At 45.1% G+C, this 17828-nt stretch overlaps 1 protein-coding gene across 6 annotated transcripts in view; it reads left to right on the forward strand.

Moving 5' to 3' along the window:
• Lars2 (leucyl-tRNA synthetase 2, mitochondrial) overlaps nucleotides 1-17828 on the forward strand; it is a 139573-nt gene that overhangs the window by 106759 nt on the left and 14986 nt on the right. For 5 of the 6 annotated variants that reach the window (XM_071600406.1, XM_027932564.3, XM_071600409.1 and 2 more), the window contains 5 exons: nucleotides 5082-5182; nucleotides 8407-8589; nucleotides 10276-10445; nucleotides 12481-12558; nucleotides 15546-15657. In XM_071600406.1, coding sequence (XP_071456507.1) covers nucleotides 5082-5182; nucleotides 8407-8589; nucleotides 10276-10445; nucleotides 12481-12558; nucleotides 15546-15657 — 644 coding nt within the window. Of the gene's footprint in view, nucleotides 1-5081; nucleotides 5183-8406; nucleotides 8590-10275; nucleotides 10446-12480; nucleotides 12559-15545; nucleotides 15658-17611; nucleotides 17716-17828 lie in introns of all 6 variants that reach the window. The other variant, XR_011704029.1, reaches the window with a different exon arrangement.

The raw sequence follows: 17828 nt of genomic DNA on the forward strand, positions 1-17828 counted from the left end.
AGGAGTCCTTAATGACCAAGCTAAAGAATTTGGACTTGATTTGGAGGTACTCTTCAAACATGACTAGACTTTCTTTTCCTTCCTCGCATTTTTGAGAATGGCCAGGCATTGGAAATCACAAATCAGTGACGGCAAATAGACTTCCTCCCCTAGGACCAGGGTCGCTTTCTTACCATTGTATCCCTAAAGCCTAGTTCCTTCAGCATCAGTCACATAGCAGGCACTCAGTAAGTACTTATAGAATAACTAAGTAACATACCTCACATAATAACTCTGTGCTTTCTGGTAATATGGTACTGAGTTCCAAGACCCCACTGGCATGGGCCAGGAAATGCTGAGATCAGTGATGTCTGGATGGTCACAGGCAAGGGCACTGAGGCAGTCATGTGAGTTTTGCTATCCCTGCCCAGAAGATCCATCTGAGATGGCTTTGCCTTACTGTACCCGGGAGGAGCTACAGCTTGCAGATGGGCTCCAGTGTGGCCACCTCTTAGAAATGAAGATGCATTCATTTAACCAGGACTGGGTTCTGGTGCACTGCTGTTTTATGAGGTGACACCTGCCAGTTCCAGGGAAAGCATGTCATGGTGACATACCAGATACCCCTCATTCAGCAATGGTTGGAAGTGATTCTGAAGCAGGCAAAACTAGACCATAGTGTTAGCAATCAGGCTCACAGTGCCCAGGGTGAGGAGGTAGCAGCTAGGGTGGGGGATTGGGGAGGTTGCGCTCAACCTCTGATTGATGTGGGTTCTGATTACACAGCAATGTTTAGTTTGTGAAAGCTCACCAAATTATATATCCCAAGGACTCACGCTTTTCAATATGTGTGCCATCTTTCATTTAGCAATTTACTTTAAAAGAGAGAGAGGGGTGGCTCAGTTGTAGAGCACTTGTCTAGTATGTGTGAGGCCTGGGATTCAATCCCCAGCAGAGCAAAAAATAAATGAGAGAGAGAGACTGAGGGGATGAGAGGAAAGTCAGGAGGAGTGTAGTTTTAGGGCAGAATCCCAGCTGCCCGGAGATTGGGATGATTCTGGCCCATTGCAATTCTACACATTCCCAGAAGGTGGCAGTGGTGGGCCATTTGACAAAATGCAAAAAAAAACCAAAAACGGATTCTGTGTTTCCTCCTCCCCTTGAGTCTTAATGCTGCTGATTTTAATCATTCTACTCATCTTTATCTTTGAGTCCAGATTCTTCCTTCCTTCCTTCTGTCTCAAAGACATTTTTTTGCTTTGTTTTTGAGGTTCTTTGGGTTTTTTGCTGGGGAGGTACATATGCTAAACATGTGGCCTGCCACCCAGCTACAGCTCCAGTGCTCATCCTGAGAAGGGGGTGGGGGAGCACCTTAAATCCTGAAGAGACAGTAGCGCCTAACACCGTAACAGCAAATTGAGCCTGCTGGCACCAAGTGCATCAGAAAAGGTCACTGTCTGTTTCTTTTCTGTTAGGCATGTAAAGTCACCTGAGACAAAAATTCTAATCTAAAAAATTAACAAAATTATGTGCCCCCATGTGTACAAATCAGCCCCGGTTGAGCCCAGCAAGGCGCCCTGGGTGTTAGAGGACAGCACCGCATCTTGTAGAATACGAGCTTAATTTGTTTTGTGTATATACCCAGCCTCGTCCCTCACCTGTTCGATCTCAAGTAGCCACACAATGTTGTCTTTTGCTGAAATCTATTGTGTTATTTATGAAATGAGATGAAAAATTCAGATGCATGTCAATTTAGCTGGAATGACTTCAGGAACTAAGAAAGAGCCCACACCCAGGCTGTTCCTCTTCCATCCCACCATCCATTTACCTGTCCTTTTATTCATAAAACCATTTGATGTTTTTAAACAAGGCTTCCCTGGGTTGGGCTCAGTGCCAGGGTTGGGAATGGAAGGAGGATTAAGAGAGGGGTCCTTGCCATGGGGAGCATAGAGCTGGGATGGGCTGGTCTTTTCATGGAATCACAAAACATCCTGGCAACATGCCTCCCGGCAAGGTGTGCTGGCTGCTGAGGACACAAAGGAGGGCCCAGAACTGTGAGAAGGGGAGTGTGTCCAGAGGATAGGGACAGCCAGCCAGGAAAGGGAATGCCTGAGTGCAGAGATGTCTAAGAATGAATCTAGGCTTCTTGAGCCCGAGCTGGGAAGGCATTCCTGCAGAGGGACACAGAGTGCTGAGGAGCATGGCATGTTCCAGCAGCCACCTCCATGTGGCCTCGGAAGAGCAAGTGCATACGTGGCAGAGAAGACAGTCAATAGGGGCTGGAGGAATGGTAGAGAGAAGCCCACATCTGGTCTGTTGGTATAATTTTCTGAGCCCCTTGTGCGGTTTTATTGACTGGCTTGCTTTCCTGAATCAAAGAGGAGCCGGAAAATATAGACCTGAGTCCTCGTGTGTCAAAAGTCTGGGGGACTTGAAAGGCCTGAGGATACAAGGTTCCTTATGATGTCTGGGTCAGCCTTCCTTCCTCAAAAATAGCTTAAACATAGCAGCATGGCCCTTCCTTCGTTGTGCTTCTGTGCTAAAAAGCAGTTTAAGAACCAAGTACCTTTGATTCATAAATCCTTCTATGTAAAGGAATCACAGTTTCTGGGAATCTTGCTGGGGACATGAACTGTGACACAAGATGACATCATTCTCCTGCCAATTGTGACCTTGCCAGAAGAATATATTAGAGGAAGTGGGAGTCACAGAAGTTTAAAGACTAAAAAATTTATTTTAGGCCAGGCATAGTGGCATACGCCTGTAATCTCAGTGGCTTGGGAGGCTGAGGCAGGAGGATCCTGAGTTCAAAGCCAGCCTCAGCAAAAGAGAGGCACTAAGCAACTCAGTGAGACCCTGCCTCTAAATAAAATACAAAATAGGGCTGGGGGTGTGGCTCAGTGGTCGAGTGCCCCAGAGTTCAGTCCCTGGTACCCATCTCCCACCATTTTTTGGAGCTGAAAAAATGGTGTGATTACTTTTATGTGCACATGTGGAATTTCTTCCAGATTAATGCATAGTATACTCAATGATCCTTTGACATTGAATAATGCAACCATATACTGGATAAGGTCTCTATTGTATTACGTTTCCATTTGATGTTAAGTATGTTGGATCTTTCCAACCTTGGAAAATGTACCCCCCCTCCTGCCACCACCATTAATGACAAACATACATTTACATACATGCTCATAACAAGATTGTTAAATGCAAAACAGGAATTCTTTTCTTCTACTGACACTGCATTTCTTTTCCAGTCTCTTAGTTGCCTTCTCTATCCTCCTGAATCTACTGGAGAATTTCCTTCAAATCACCTCTTTCCATCCACACAACTGTTCAGTACACAAATCAGGCAGAACCTTATCAGTATCAGTGTCCATCTGAATCAGATATTCTTGCATGGAAAATTAGGAGCCTATTAACAAAGCCAGCTCCTGCTACCCATAGCACTGGGTGTGACCTGTGGGGCCTTTTCAAGGTCACTGTTTTGGGACCTCTAAATAGAAGATCCACCCTACCACCACGTAAGTGAATTTGAAGTGCCTCAGGGCTTCTATGTTTGGAAGGCATGTCATGCTGCTACTGATGTTCCGTGAGGCCTTCACTTTGTGAACAGTCCTCCCCCTTCCCTGAACACCACAAGCTTGTGTACGTGTGAGCATTCGCAATAGCTGTTGCTGAAACATGTCAGAACTAAATCGGGCAGGTTCATAAGAATAAGCCATTTCAAATTTAAAATAATTTCAGCCTGAAGGTTAATCTCAACTTGTCCTCTTAAGAGAAGTTTCTGCTTCACTCTTCAGTCAGTAAGAGTGTGATTAAAACTACTTTTTAGTTGGACACAGTGGCACATGCCTATAATCCTAGTGGCTCAGAAGGCCAAGGCAGGACGATCACAAGTTTGGGGCCAGCCTCAGCAACTTAATGAGACCTTGTCTCAAATTAAGAAATAAAAAGAGCTGGGGATGTATCTCAGTGGTAGAGAGCCCCTAGATTCAATTCCCAGTGTGCCACACACACACACACAAATTAAAAACACCTTTCTAAAAACAGACACTATAAGTAAATTATAATTCATCTAGACTGTAGAACACTTGGTAGCTGTTTTAAAAATGAGATGGATCTATATAGACTATTATGGAAAAATTGTTTCATACCATTATGTAAAAATACCACAAAGTAGTACATTTGGCATGATCCCACCTATTTCAATCAAGAAAAATCTTTAAAGCCATATGCAGGTATCTACACATTCATGAACATAAACATGTTGAAAAAGTCTCCAGACTTCCAGAGATATAAACAAAACAACTGCCTCCTCAAAGGGGCATAGACCCAGCAAGGATTTGAACAGAAAGGATATGTTCGTGTTTAACTTGTATGATTTAAAATGTTTTTAGAGAAAGTAGGCAGGCCCTGTATATCAAATTAAGGAACAAAGCAAGGAACCCTCATCCTCTGGGCCCTCCCTTTGTGGAGCTGGGCCTGCAGCTGATATTTGTGCAGTTCTTGAACGTACAAGTTTTTTCATGCGTTGTTCCATTCCCTCATCCCAGAAACACTTGAAGGCAGGCTTTCCTTTTCCATTTACAGATGAACAACTGGACTCTCAGAGCAAATAAGTGACTTGCCTGAGAAGCAGAATGAGATTCAAACCCAGGCCTTCCAAATCTGAGGCTTTCTACTTTCGGTAGTAGCAAGTAGGACTATTGCCAGGTATGGTGGTACATGCCTGTAATCCCAGCAGCTAGGGAGGCTGAGGCAGGAGGATCACGAGTTGAAAGCCAGCCTCAGCTACTTAGTGAGGCCCTACAACTTAGACCCTGTCTCAAAAGAAAAAAAAGCTGGGTATGTGGCTCCATGGTTAAGTTCCCTGGGTTCAATCTCTGGTTACCAAAAAAGAAAAATATTAGGTCAGTCTTTAAAGAGGGCCAATCTGACTTAATGTCATCACGTTTGTTCAAGCTGGTCTGCAGGTTGGTCGGCAGACTTGTTTTCACGAAGGGCGGTTCTTTCCACTCTTCAACAAGGGTGGCATGTGTTGCTGATTTCTAGATGCTTCGTATCCCACCCCTTCTTCTCTTGTCCTGTTCTTTCCTCAGGGAGCCTTTTCATAAGCTGCTGGCCCAGGGCCTTATCAAGGGGCAGACATTCCGCCTAGCATCTGGACAGTATCTGCGGAGAGAGGAGGCAGACCTCACAGGTAAGCCCTGTCCCATCTGGTCCAGGCTATTGCAGAGAGCCAAGGCCAGACTGGGAGCTGTTCAGCTCGTAGGCATCTGCCCCTGGCCCTGGCTGGGTGGGAAATGCAGGAGATCTGTTGGCTCCCTGTTCTCTGCAGCTCAGCTGGTCCAGGACTGGGCCCTCTGCAGGCTGCTCCAGCCCACGGGTCACTTCAGCTCCTGGCAGGGTTCTCCTTCCTAGGTAACCCAGCATCCACTTGGGCATCGCCGGGTTAACAGCTTGTCTCAGGGGCGGAGCCCCAGGCCCAGGAGACATTCTTCTATGACTGAGGCTCTCCCAGCATCTCCCCACGAGGCCTAGTGGTGTGTGTCAGAGCCTTGGGGCCTCCACCCTGCCTACTCCGTCTGCAGCCCCTCAGCCCCTCGCACTTCTCACTAGACCCCTTTTCCCAGCTGCCCCAAGCCCTTTCCCTCCACTTTGTGTCTTCAGCCTTCTCAAAGGCATCTCCTCCTAGCAGATCTTTAGGTGGCATCATGAGGATGTGTCACGTGCACCCAGCACACAAGTGACATCAATGACATGTTAGGAAATCAGGGGAGGGGTGTACATAGAGGGAGCTGTTAAAACCCCCATCCCTCAGCCACTCGATTCAGAAAACCAGCACTTAATGGATGACATCAGGTTAGGATGTGGTGAACTTGTTGTAAGCCTCTGGGGAAGGGATCGAAAGGACACAGGACAAGACTCAGCCTCTTTCTTTCTTTCTTTCTTTTTTTTATTTTTTAGTTGTATGTGAATACAGTATCTTTATTTTATTTATGTGGTGCTGAGAATCGAACCCAGGGCCTCTCACATGCAAGGCAAGCGCTCTACCGCTGAAGGCTCAGCCTCTTTCTGAGGAACTGGAGCTGAGAGACCCAGAAACTGTTTTGATGTTGGGCACTGAAACCATCAGGCACTAAGGAGTTAGGGCAAGACTTGCCACTGTGGCCACCCAAGGCCACTTTGTAAACTGACCCATCTGGACTTAGATAGTACAGAGTCCCCCAAGCCAAACACTAAAGAGACGGTTTAGGTGGAAGTAGTTGATGGAATTATCTAATCAAAGTAGAAATGTGTCAGGGTTTGTAATGGTTGGTGCAGTCCATGGGAAGCTGGAGAAACAAACAGTCACTGTCTTTTCAGCACAGACCATAGTCATATAAATTTTAGCTATTAGTAAAGTGCTCTCTGTGTTATGGGCAAGGCTGCCCACGTATAGCTGTACAGTTTGTGCACTGCACAAAGGCACCTGGCCAAGGGAATCAACAGGGCCTGATATTCAGACACTGCCAAACCGTACCTTTGGGGCCTCATCTACTGAAAGAGAGCATCCCTCATGTGTATGCTTGTGGGACTTCTAGTGGAGATTAAACCCAGGTCCTCGTACATGCTAGGTGAATGCTCTACCCCTGAGCCACATCCCCAGCCCTTTTTAGTTATATTTTGAGACAGGGTCTCCCTGAGCTGTCCAGGCTGGCATCAAACTTGCAATCTTCCTGCCTCAGCCTCCTGAGTCACTGGGATTATAGGCGTGTGCCACTATACCCAACTAAGGGAACACCATTTTCTATCTTCTCTACTTCTCTACTCAGAAAGATATATTTTCCTAATTTGCACAATAGTGCTATAAAAGCTGGTCCTAGCCCAGGGTGGGGTAGAGGAGGGAGTGGTTCCCTGAGCCTCACCACAGCCTGAAGGAAATGTGCTCCAGGACTTCAGGCTCCCTTTGCCCTGATGTCCTGGGGCCAATCAGAGATGTGAACATCCTTTCCCTCCCCAGGGACTTGCCAACTGGGCGAGAAAGCTTCAGTCAGCAAGGACAGGTTTCCGTTGTCTTAATAGACGGACTCTCAGGGCGTGTCAGTTGGCTTTTAGGTATATACATCAGTCCCTTGGGAGTTTGGTTGCTGTTGGAGTTAGGGACAGAACTCACCCAAAAGTGAGCTTAATACAGGGATAAGGGGATCTGATGCAGACTCAGCTGCAGAAACTGCAGCCCATCCACAGAACACAGGAGGGCCCCAGCCGCTTTTTCTCCATCTCTTCCCAAGCCTGCCTACCCTCCTCCTGCTGCTCTCTGTTCTTCTTTCTCTCCTCTGCCAGACTTGGACTGTGCTCTGCCCTGGGTCAGTTTACAAAGTGACCTTGGGTAGCCACAGCGGCAAGTCTTGCCCTAACTCCTTAGTGCCTGATGGTTCCAGTGCCCAACATCAAAACAGTTTCTGGGTCTCTCAGCTCCAGTTCCTCAGAAAGAGGCTGAGCCTTGTCCTGTATCCTTTCAGTCCCTTCCCCAGGGGCTTACAACAAGGTCACCACATCCCAACATGGGCCTCTTCTTTTGGCAGCATCTGGACAGTGGTGTGTGGGTAAGGGAGAAGACACTTTCCAAGGAGGGGTGTCATCATACCACAAAGGGACCACCACAGTGAGTCGCCCCGTATGCCCAGATTGCACAAAATCAAGTTTGTTTGGTTTTTTTTCTTTTTTTCTTTTTGGTACTGGGGATTGAACCTAGGGGCGCTTCACCACTGAGCAACATCCCCAGCTCTTTTTATATTTTGAGACAGGATCTCACTGAGTTGCTCAGGGCCTTGCTAAGTTGCCGAGGCTGACTTTGAACTCATGACTCAGGCCTCCTGATCTGGAAGGATTACAGGTGTCCACCACCATGCCCAGCCAAGATCATACTTTGATGACTATGGGATAAATAGAGGCAGCAGATCTCAGAGTGAAGTGACCACTTAGAGGACTCTGCTTTTCTAAGACCCTGAATCCATAGAGAAAACAGCAACTTGTGCAAGTTTCTGTTTTGTTTTGTTTCTGGTGCTGGGGGTGGAGCCCAGGGCCTTGTGCGTGCAAGGCAAGCTCTCTACCACAAAGCCACACCCCTAGCCCTTCTTATTCTTTTTTTTAATTTCCTATTTTTTTTTTACAAAAATAATTTACTTACAAAGGGGATATTGTTTTGTTTTGCCAAAAAAGCTGGCACAAGCCATCATATCTGTGTGTTTATTTATGAAAGGAAGGTTTGTGTTTTTATTTTAAAAACAACAGCACATATTTCATAACACGCAGAGGGAGAGAAAGAGGCGCGTTGACTGAAGGAGCGCCATTCTTGCTCCCTGGGATTTCTGATGGGCCCTGTGTTTGTGGGAGCCGTTCCGGATCACATAGCATTCTATGTGTTCTTTTGGCCTCTAGGTTCTGCTCCTGTTCATGCAGAAACAAAGGAGAAGCTGGAGGTGTCGTGGGAGAAGATGAGTAAGTCCAAGCACAACGGAGTAGAGCCCGAGGAGGTCGTCTCTCAGTATGGCATCGACACCATTCGGCTCTACATCCTTTTTGCCGCCCCTCCAGAGAAGGATATCTTGTGGGATGTGAAGAGTAAGTCACCTTCCCCTTCCTGGCCTGCCACCCTTGTGTTCTGCCCTGGACTGCAGGAATTGGGGGAAGGAAATGACTTTGCTACAGACTGTGGTGGAGAATTCTAGGACTCGGCTCCATAGAGCAGGAAGCTGTTTGCCCAGCCTCCTGTGGTCCCCTCAGGCCAGTGTTCAGTGTGAGCAAGTCACAGGATCATTTGGGGAACTTGCTACAAATGTAGGTTCCCAGGCCTCACACCAGACCTGCACAGCCTCCACAGTGGGGCTCAAGAATATGCCTTGCAGGGGACTCTGTGGTGATTCTGTAACTTCTACAAGGACCACCCCTGGAGAGTGGTTGCCTCAGACACAGATGCCTTCAGTGCTGCTCCTAGGCCTGCTGTGGTACTGAGGCCTATCTCTGAATCTGCTCTGAAGGGTTTTTCTCTTTAAAAAAAAAAAAAAAAAAAAAACTGGGTGAGGTCAGTCCTCCCTTACCAATGCAGAAAACCTCAAGTGGGGACCTAGGTGGGATGTTACCTGTGGTCTCCCAGCAACCCCAGTACCTCCATCTCCCCTTGGAGATGTTTCTTTCTGTAGTGGTTCAGATTTAAGAGGATGTGAAGTAACCTAATCTTGAGCACCTGGCTATCCTAGGGTCATCAACTTGTCCTTCCTGTGATCTGCCCCAAGTGTGTTTGTGGGAGAAGGAAAGGAAGTGCCTGGGACCTTGACCTTATGTAGAGCAAGTGTGTTATTTAAGGAACCCCCAGTTGTTTCAACACACCTGTCCAGTGGGAGTGTGGTCCAATGGTGATGGATGCTAGTCCTCTCATACACCGCATCAGAACCACAGGGGACTTGGAAAGCAGAGACATAAGACACAGGTCTGGCTCCCCACCTTCAGCCATGGGACAGGTTCCAGGAACCTATTTCAATAAACTTCCCAGAAAGCTCAGCTGTGCACCCAGGCTTGAGAACACCTGGCCCAAACAGTACAGAAACCTGGACTGGCCTTTGTTTGGCCAGTCGTGTGACCAAGGACCACCAGGTAAACCATTTGACTTCACCAGGTCACATTAACAGATTTGTCGAATGTGGCCAGTTGGGGCAGCACAGTCCTGTAATCTCAGGGGCTTAGGCAGCTAAGGCAGGAGGATTGTAGCAATTTAGCAAGACCGTGTCTCAAAATTTTAAAAATTTAAAAAGGGACACTCAATGGTAGAGCATCCCTGGGTTAAATCCCCAGCACCACACAGAAAGATCTGGTGAACGTGTTTGAACTGTGTAACGTATGTGTATCTGGCAAGGACGGGGATCGTGTTAGAGTTCTTCCCTCTACAGCAGCGTTGTTCCCAAGTGTCGGCTGTAGGCCATGCCACCATGTATCCCTGCCCAAGCACACCACTGGCTCCTCAGCAAGCTCACTTAATCAAGGAAGCAGTGTGCTGATGCCCTTCCTGACTGATCTGGGCCCAGGACAGTTAGCAGGCAAAATTTTGAGTAGCTCTGCTGTCCTGTACTTGGAATATCCGGGAGCTGAGAGATGCCCAAATCACTCCTGGTCTGACTTCCCAGAAGCTGGAGACGTGGGCACAGGGAAGCATCTTGTCAACTCACAGGTGCATTTCTTGGCTCACTTATCATCAAATCGACCCTTCTTACAAGTGCCCTCTTTCTCTGTCTCCTTTACTGCCACTAAATCCAGCCGACGCTCTCCCTGGAGTGCTGAGATGGCAGCAGCGTCTGTGGTCCTTGGCAACCCGATTTATCGAGGCCAGGGCTTCTGGGAAGGACCCCCAACCCCAGCTGCTGAGCAGTGCAGAGAAAGCTGAGGCCAGGAAGCTCTGGGAGTACAAGAACTCTGTCATCTCTCAGGTCAGAAACTGCTGTGGACACTGACTGATCCTGTCATTGGGCTCTCTGTGGGAGACGTGGCCCCCTGCCTTGGGCTGAGCCATCCTGGGGCTTCTTCCTGCTTTGTTCCTACTTGTTCCTCCTACTGTGGATATTTCACAAAAACTGGGCAGCAGAACAGACATTCTACTGGAAAGAGATGGCCTCAGGAAATGGTTCTCTAATGCTGTGTCATGGAGTCCACCAGATCTCAGGGAGTTGCCCGCTTCCCCATGTTTCATATCTGACACTTCAGCTGGAGGAGCCCATCCAGGACCTCACTGATGACATGTTGCTTGTGGTGTATTAACAGAAACAGAATTCTTTGTTGTTGCTGTTGATGGACCTTTATTTTATTTATTTGTTTGGTTTTTTTTTAAATTATATGTGGTACTGAGAATCGAACCCAGTGCTTCACCACTGAGCCACGGCCCAACCCTAGCAACAGAATTCTTAATAGATGTCTCTGACCCCAAATTCTTAGGCTTTTTTTTTTTTTTTTTTTTGTAAGATGTGCTGATTCAGGCCTGGGGGTGTAGCCCAGTGATTTGAATGCTCACCAAACATGTGCCGGGCCCTGGGTTCAGTCCTCAGCACTGATCAAAAAAAAAAAAAAAAAAGTTGGGTTGGGGGTATGGCTCAAGCGATAGCGTGCTCGCCTGGCATGCGTGTGGCCTGGGTTCGATCCTCAGCACCACATAGAAACAAAGATGTTGTGTCCGCTGAAAACTAAAAAATAAATATTAAAATTCTCTCTCTCTCTCTTTAAAAAAAAAAAAAGTTGTGTTGATTCAAACTTTGTAAGTTCAGCCATGGTCACTCATCTGGACTCGGGTTCAGATGACGGATGCCTTGGTGCCACAGCAGGGTTTTTCCTCTGTGGTTTGTGTAACCTGAAGTGGCACTGGGTCTAGCATGGTCTTTGAGGACACTTCTTCTGCCTTATCTCCACCCTCTGTCCCTCTCTGTGTGGAGGAGTAGAACTCACTGAATTGAACATAATGACCTGAGTGAGGCCCAAGCAATTGTTTTCATAGCACATATTTTCTCTCTGGATCTGGCAGATTCTTCTCTTCTGTCAGATAATAGACTTGGGTTCTTGAAATCTTAAAGATGTGCTATTTTTCTATATTTTTGCCCATGGTCAGAATTGAAACAAACATGAAAAAGCTGACAAATCACATTAGTGTTTTTATGTTTTCTCTACATTTCAAAATGTAAAACTAACCGTGTCCTGAACACCAAGAACCTTCTTGTGAACTTAACCAAGGAGGGTGGGGTAGAGGGCTTGCTTAACATTCATGAGGCACTGGGTTCCATCCCCAGCACCACATAAAAAAACTAAATAAACAGCCGGGCATGGTGACACATGCCTGTAATCCCAGCAGCTTGGGAGGCTGAGACAGGAGGATCGTGAGTTCAAAGCCAGCCTCAGCAAAAGCGAGATGTTAAGCAACTCAAGTGGTCAACACTGAGGGTCAGTGCTAAGCAACTCAACAGAATCAATGAGACCCAGTTTCTAAATAAAATACAAAAATAGGGCTGGGGATGTGGCTCAGGGGTTGAGTGCCCCTGAGTTTAATCCTTGGTACCCCCCCCCAAAAAAAAAAAAAAAACTAAACTAAATAAACAGAATTTAACCGAGGAGAAGTGACATCCCTGACCTGTTTCTGTTTACTGTTGTTTTGATGCTTGCTCATTGGTGGTCCTGCCTCCTATTGAATAAACAATTAGCAATGTTTTGTAAGCACCTATTATGGGAACCCAAACTGTCTCAGATATATGGAAGATATATGGTCAGTCTTACATAGTGAAAAAAGTCTTCAATAGTGGAAACAGCACTGTCTTTAAAATATATTTGTGCTGATGAAATATAGTGATGATTTGAGATAGTAAATACATTTATAAATGTCTTTGCAGTCATTTAATTTCACTTTTTTGATAATTTGAGTTTATCTGGAAAGTTTAAAGGAATTTTTTGAGAAAAGTGAATTAATTATTAAACTTTTACCAATAGGTGACCGCCCATTTCACAGAGGACTTCTCACTGAACTCTGCAATCTCTCAGCTGATGGGACTCAGCAGTGCCCTCTTGGTAAGTGCCCTCCAGGCAAGTGATATAGCTCAGTGGTAAAGCACTTGTCTAGAATGCATGAGATCCTGGGTTCAAGCTCCACTACCGCAAAAAAAAAAAAAAAAAAAATGGTGGGGGAGGGTTTGTTTTTTTTTTTTCTCCATAGTCACAACCTTTTCTTATTGCTAGAATTTTTTTAAAAGATTGCATGATGCAAACCCATTTTTCCCCAGGAGTTTGCAGATAAAGACATGGAGGGTCTGGGATTGTGGCTCAGAAGTAGAGTACTTACCAGCTTGCATAAGGCTCTGGGTTCATCCCCAGCAGGCACACACAAAAAAAAGAAAAGAAAAAAGAAAGAAGCCCAAGGAAGTTAGATGACATGCCCAGATCAGGCTTAGGCCTCTCTCCTCTCATCTGGCTCTTCATTCCCCTACTGCCTGAATGAATTGTGATACTTTCCTAACACTGTTATATTTTATATTTACTTAATTTATTTTTTTATTTTTTATTGGTTTTATTTTTTAAATACATGACAGCAGAATGCATCACAATTCTTATTACACATATAGAACAATTTTTCATATCTGTTTGTATATAAAGTATGTTCACACCAATTCATGTCTTCATACATGTACTTTGGATAATGTCCTATATTTACTTAATTTAGATGGATCAGAATTATTCTCATTGAAAACAAAAACCAATCTTTCAAGTACCATTCATCTTCCTGCTACACAAGACTCCCATTTTTCTTGCCAGCAGAAGAATTTGTCAGCATATGAGGTTAGCTATTAGAGAGCAAAAAGTGTGCATTAAAACTGTTAGCATCAGGCAGGCCTGTAATCCCCACCACTCTTAGTGAGAAAAAAGAGAAAAAAAAAAAGGGCTGGGGGTGTAACTCAGTAGTAGAGTGCACGTGGGTTCAATAAAAATAAAATTAAAAAGTAGGACTCATAAGCTATATTCTTCTAGGTCCAGAGATACCAAAAATTTTATACATGATTTTCTTTTTTAAAAAATGAGGGTATGCTGGGCATGGTGGTGTGTACTATAGTCCAGCTATTTGGGAGGCTGAGGCAGGAGGATCCCTTGAGCCCAAAGAGTTCAAGGCCAGTCTGGGCAACACTGTGAGATACTGTCTCAAAAATGAATAAGAAATAGAGGATGTATACATGATCTTTGTAAAACCACTTAAAAAGTTTGAACATAACTTCATGAGTAAAGGCATAGAAAATTCCGCCAGAGAGGCTGTGGACAGAAAAAGCTGCAAGGGGGCAGACATTTCATTTTTAATTCAGTTTTTTATAATATTTGCCTCATTTTTTTTCCTGACTAAATAACAACACATAGCCCAAAACACTTGAGAAACACAAAACCACTCACAATTGTACCACCCAGAAAAAATATTTTATGCCGCTCTCCAAAAATGTGAAACTTTGTGTGTCTGTGCACTCAAATGCAAATCATGTTCATGACTGAGATTTTTAATCAAATGGACACTTTTTTTTTTTTTTTTTTTGCAGTGCTGGATATGGAATCCAAAGCCTTGAGCATGGTAGGCAAGCTCTCCACCACTGAGCTACATGCCCAGCCCATAAGGACCCTTTCAAATCATGTTTTTACTTAGGCCTATTTCATGAACAGTTTCTGATATTAAGTATTCTTGGAGGAAATCATGTTAATGATGGGGGCATATTTCCTTCTTATTGATATGACAAGTCATTTTACTGTTTACCCATGGGAGAACATTTGGAGTTCCAAATCCTGTAATTAGAAATCATCAACAGGGGACACCTGGGTTGAAGGGTATACACAGGCACAGACTAAGGCCCTCACAGCTGGAGTATCCTGAGTTGAAGGATATACACAGGCACAGACTAAGACCCTCACAGCTGGAGTATCCTGGTTGTAAACTGGCTATATCCCCAGCCCTTTTTTATTTTTTGTTTTGAGAAAGGTTCTCATTAAGTTGCCCAGACTGGCCTCAAACTTGCAGTCCTCCTGCCTCAGCCTCCCAATCTCTGAGATTACAGGCATAGCCACCACACCCTGCTGGATCCTACTTTCAAGTTTTACAAACATACCATACCATTAAACCAAAGTCATATTTGTCCTGGGGTGTTTTGAACGTGTTCTGATTGCCACAACCTGGCCAGGCTGGTTTCTAGCATGGCTTCCCCAGGGCCATGAGAACTGCCCATCTCCTCAAAGTCCTTCTGGCAACATTCTTTATTGAACCACTTCAGAACAGCCTCTCTCCCTGGGCCACTCCTTGACTACACACCCAACTCACACCTGGATATGTGGACCAGCCTGCTCCCTCCCACCTCCACCGAATCCTGTGACATCCCTGAGTCATTTGTCAGTTTCCTCCTTGAAAGCAGAGTCTGCCCTCTGGTCCTCTCATCCTGAAAGTCTGCCTGGAGTCATCCTCTGTGAGCTGAGAGGCTCTGACTAGAGTAGCTGATAAGCCTTGGGGAGGAATGAATGCTTACTGTATCTGGCACAGCTGTGTAAGAGAAGGGGTCTCTGAGATCCCTGGGAGGTGGAGAAGACCCCTGCCCTGGGGGGGTCGGGGAATCTTTGAGCAGGTCTTGTGCCTTTGTCTGGGCCTGCAGTGCACAGGAAACCCGCAGAGAGGTTGGGAGTTTGACTAACTGCCTGCCCAGAGGCAGGTAGCCCTCCCTCTCTCTGATGCTCAGCTTATTCACCTGTCTACCAGGGTAAGAATACTGCCCTTGAAGGGTGTTGTGAGAACTAGGTGAGTTCCCGTCACATCAAGGGCATGGTCAATGCTCAGAAGAGCAGTGTATTTGAGGTTGCTGCTCCTGTGCTATTTATACTGCTGATTAAGTGGAGGAATCCTTTGTCCTGAGCAAAATTGGGCAGTGAGGAGGATTTCTTCCTATCTCTGTCTCTGAACTTCAGATTAGTTAATGGCTTTTCTTAGTCATACTTATTTCAGACACCTCAGTCTTCTTACGCTGTTCTTTTTTCCTTATTAGCAAGCCTCTCAGAGAGTTGTTCTCCACAGCTCCGAATTTGAGGATGCTCTGTGTGCCCTGCTGGTGATGGCTGCCCCGATGGCCCCTCACATAACCTCGGAGCTTTGGGCAGGTAGGTGGGAGAGTCCTGTTTGACTGGTTGCTACTACCCCAGGAGTGCCCCCCTCTTCCTGGAACATTATTCAGGGCTCTGATGTTCTTAGCCATGGGGCCCAATATGTGGCAGGTACACTCAGCACTCTCTCTGTCTTGTACTTTGTTGATGTGTTCACCCCTGCCAAAGAGAAAGACACTTCCACTTTGGGATAATGTGCTCAGACTAATGCGAGTATTGATGTCACCACAGAACATTCTTTCTAATGACTCAGCCCCCGAGTGTCCACACACCATGACCTTGTATATCCTTTTAAGATGGAAGCAAATGTTTGGTCCTACTTTACAGTTGGAGAAAGGGCATATCTGAAATTAAACTACTGGTCTAATATGTCATTTATACCAAGATTCAGTTCTCCACTCCAGATGGTTACTACTAAACTAGGCACCAAAGCAGGTCTAACTGTTCAGTCCTTAGAATGCTTTCCACATCAGTATAGTGTTGGCCCAGGGAGAATCAGGAACTTCATATAAATCCTCAAATTGGGATTGGGCCAAATGCATAGGGATAGGCAAAGAGATATGTATTCAAGCCACCAAAGGTCATGTGTGGACGTCTTCAGATATTTCTAGAAATAGTCCATTGGTAATGCATTTGACTTAGCAGTTCATTTACCAAAAAAAGAGTTCTCCTAATTAAATTTATTAACATGACTTTCTAGCATGTGTGAGACCCTGGGTTCTATCTCCAGCTCTGCAATCAATCAATTTTTAAAATTACTAATTTAATGACACAGAAAAAAAAATGCATATTGACCAGTGAGGAAACCAAGAGTCACATTTGGTATCTGAAACCACTTCAAAATGGTCAAATGCAGTGGTTCTCCTTGATCTGTGGTTTCACTGTCCAAGGTTTCAGTTACCCATGTCAACTGAGGTTCCAAAATATTAAATGAATCTGGTATGATGGCACACGCTACTCTTTCATCCCAGCTACTCCCAGCCTGAGCAAGAGGATCACAAGTTCAAGGCCAACTTGGACAACATGAGATCCTATCTCAAAGTAAAATTGAAGAAAAGGACTTAGGATATAGCTTAGTATGCAAGACTCTGGGTTCAATACCCAGTGCAGTTTCACAAAACAAACAAAACCAGAAAATATTAAATGGAAAATTCCAGAAATGAATAACTCATAGCTTTTAAATCTCACATCATCCCACTCCATGCCACCTGGGTTTTGCTTTCTCTCACTTCATCATGGTTTCAGTGTGACCTTGCTGATGTTGGTGTCTGAGATCATCTGTGTCTAACAGGAGAATAATGTAGCCCAGCTGTGAGCACCAGGCAAACTTGTAATGACTCTGAGGCCAGCTGTGATTGCCAGGCCAGTTCTCAGATGCCAAGGACTGAAAATAAAAATTCCCTTCCTTTTACCCTCTAGATAGAAGCAACCCCCGTCATATCCTAATGTTGGGCAGTGGTTATAGCCATGTACCTAATTTAGTTTGGCTTAGTTTTCTCATGTATCCTTTATAAAATAAAATTTATGTAATGTGAAATTCACCCATTTTTTATATATGGCTGATGATGTAAGTACATCTGTACTCTTGTGTTAGCCTCACCATAGTCCAGCATTAGAACACTTCCATTTCCCAAAAAGGTCCTTCCCACTGTCAGTCCCATGCTCTCTTCCACCCGCAGCATGACTGATGTGCTCTCTGTCTCTAGAGTGTACCTTTTCCAGAAATGTCCTATAAGTGAAATCATACAATATGTAATCCTTTCTGTCTCACTTCTTTAGTATAAGATTCATCCATGTTGGGTGTATAATGCTTGGTTTCTTTTTCTCTTTTTGATGATTTTGCTTTTATTGTCTTGTTTTTATCTAGATGTCATATTATAACTGCTTTCATCACTTAAGTATTCCGTGAGGATACTTATTTCTGAGTCACTAAATATTTTTCTATTGGCAGGTGTGGTAGTGCACATCTGTAATCCCAGCAGCTCAGGAGACTGAGGCAGGAGGATCGCAAGTTCAAAGCCAGCCTCAGCAACTTAGTGAGGCCCTAACAATTCAGTAAGACCCTGTCTCTAAATAAAAATATACAAAAGGGTTGAGGATGTGGCTCAGTGGTTAAGAGCCCCTGGGTTCAATCCCCAGTACCAAAAAAAAAAAAATTTCCACAACAT

Source organism: Marmota flaviventris, chromosome 1, assembly GCF_047511675.1.
Source record: "Marmota flaviventris isolate mMarFla1 chromosome 1, mMarFla1.hap1, whole genome shotgun sequence".
Taxonomy (NCBI): Eukaryota; Metazoa; Chordata; class Mammalia; order Rodentia; family Sciuridae; genus Marmota; species Marmota flaviventris.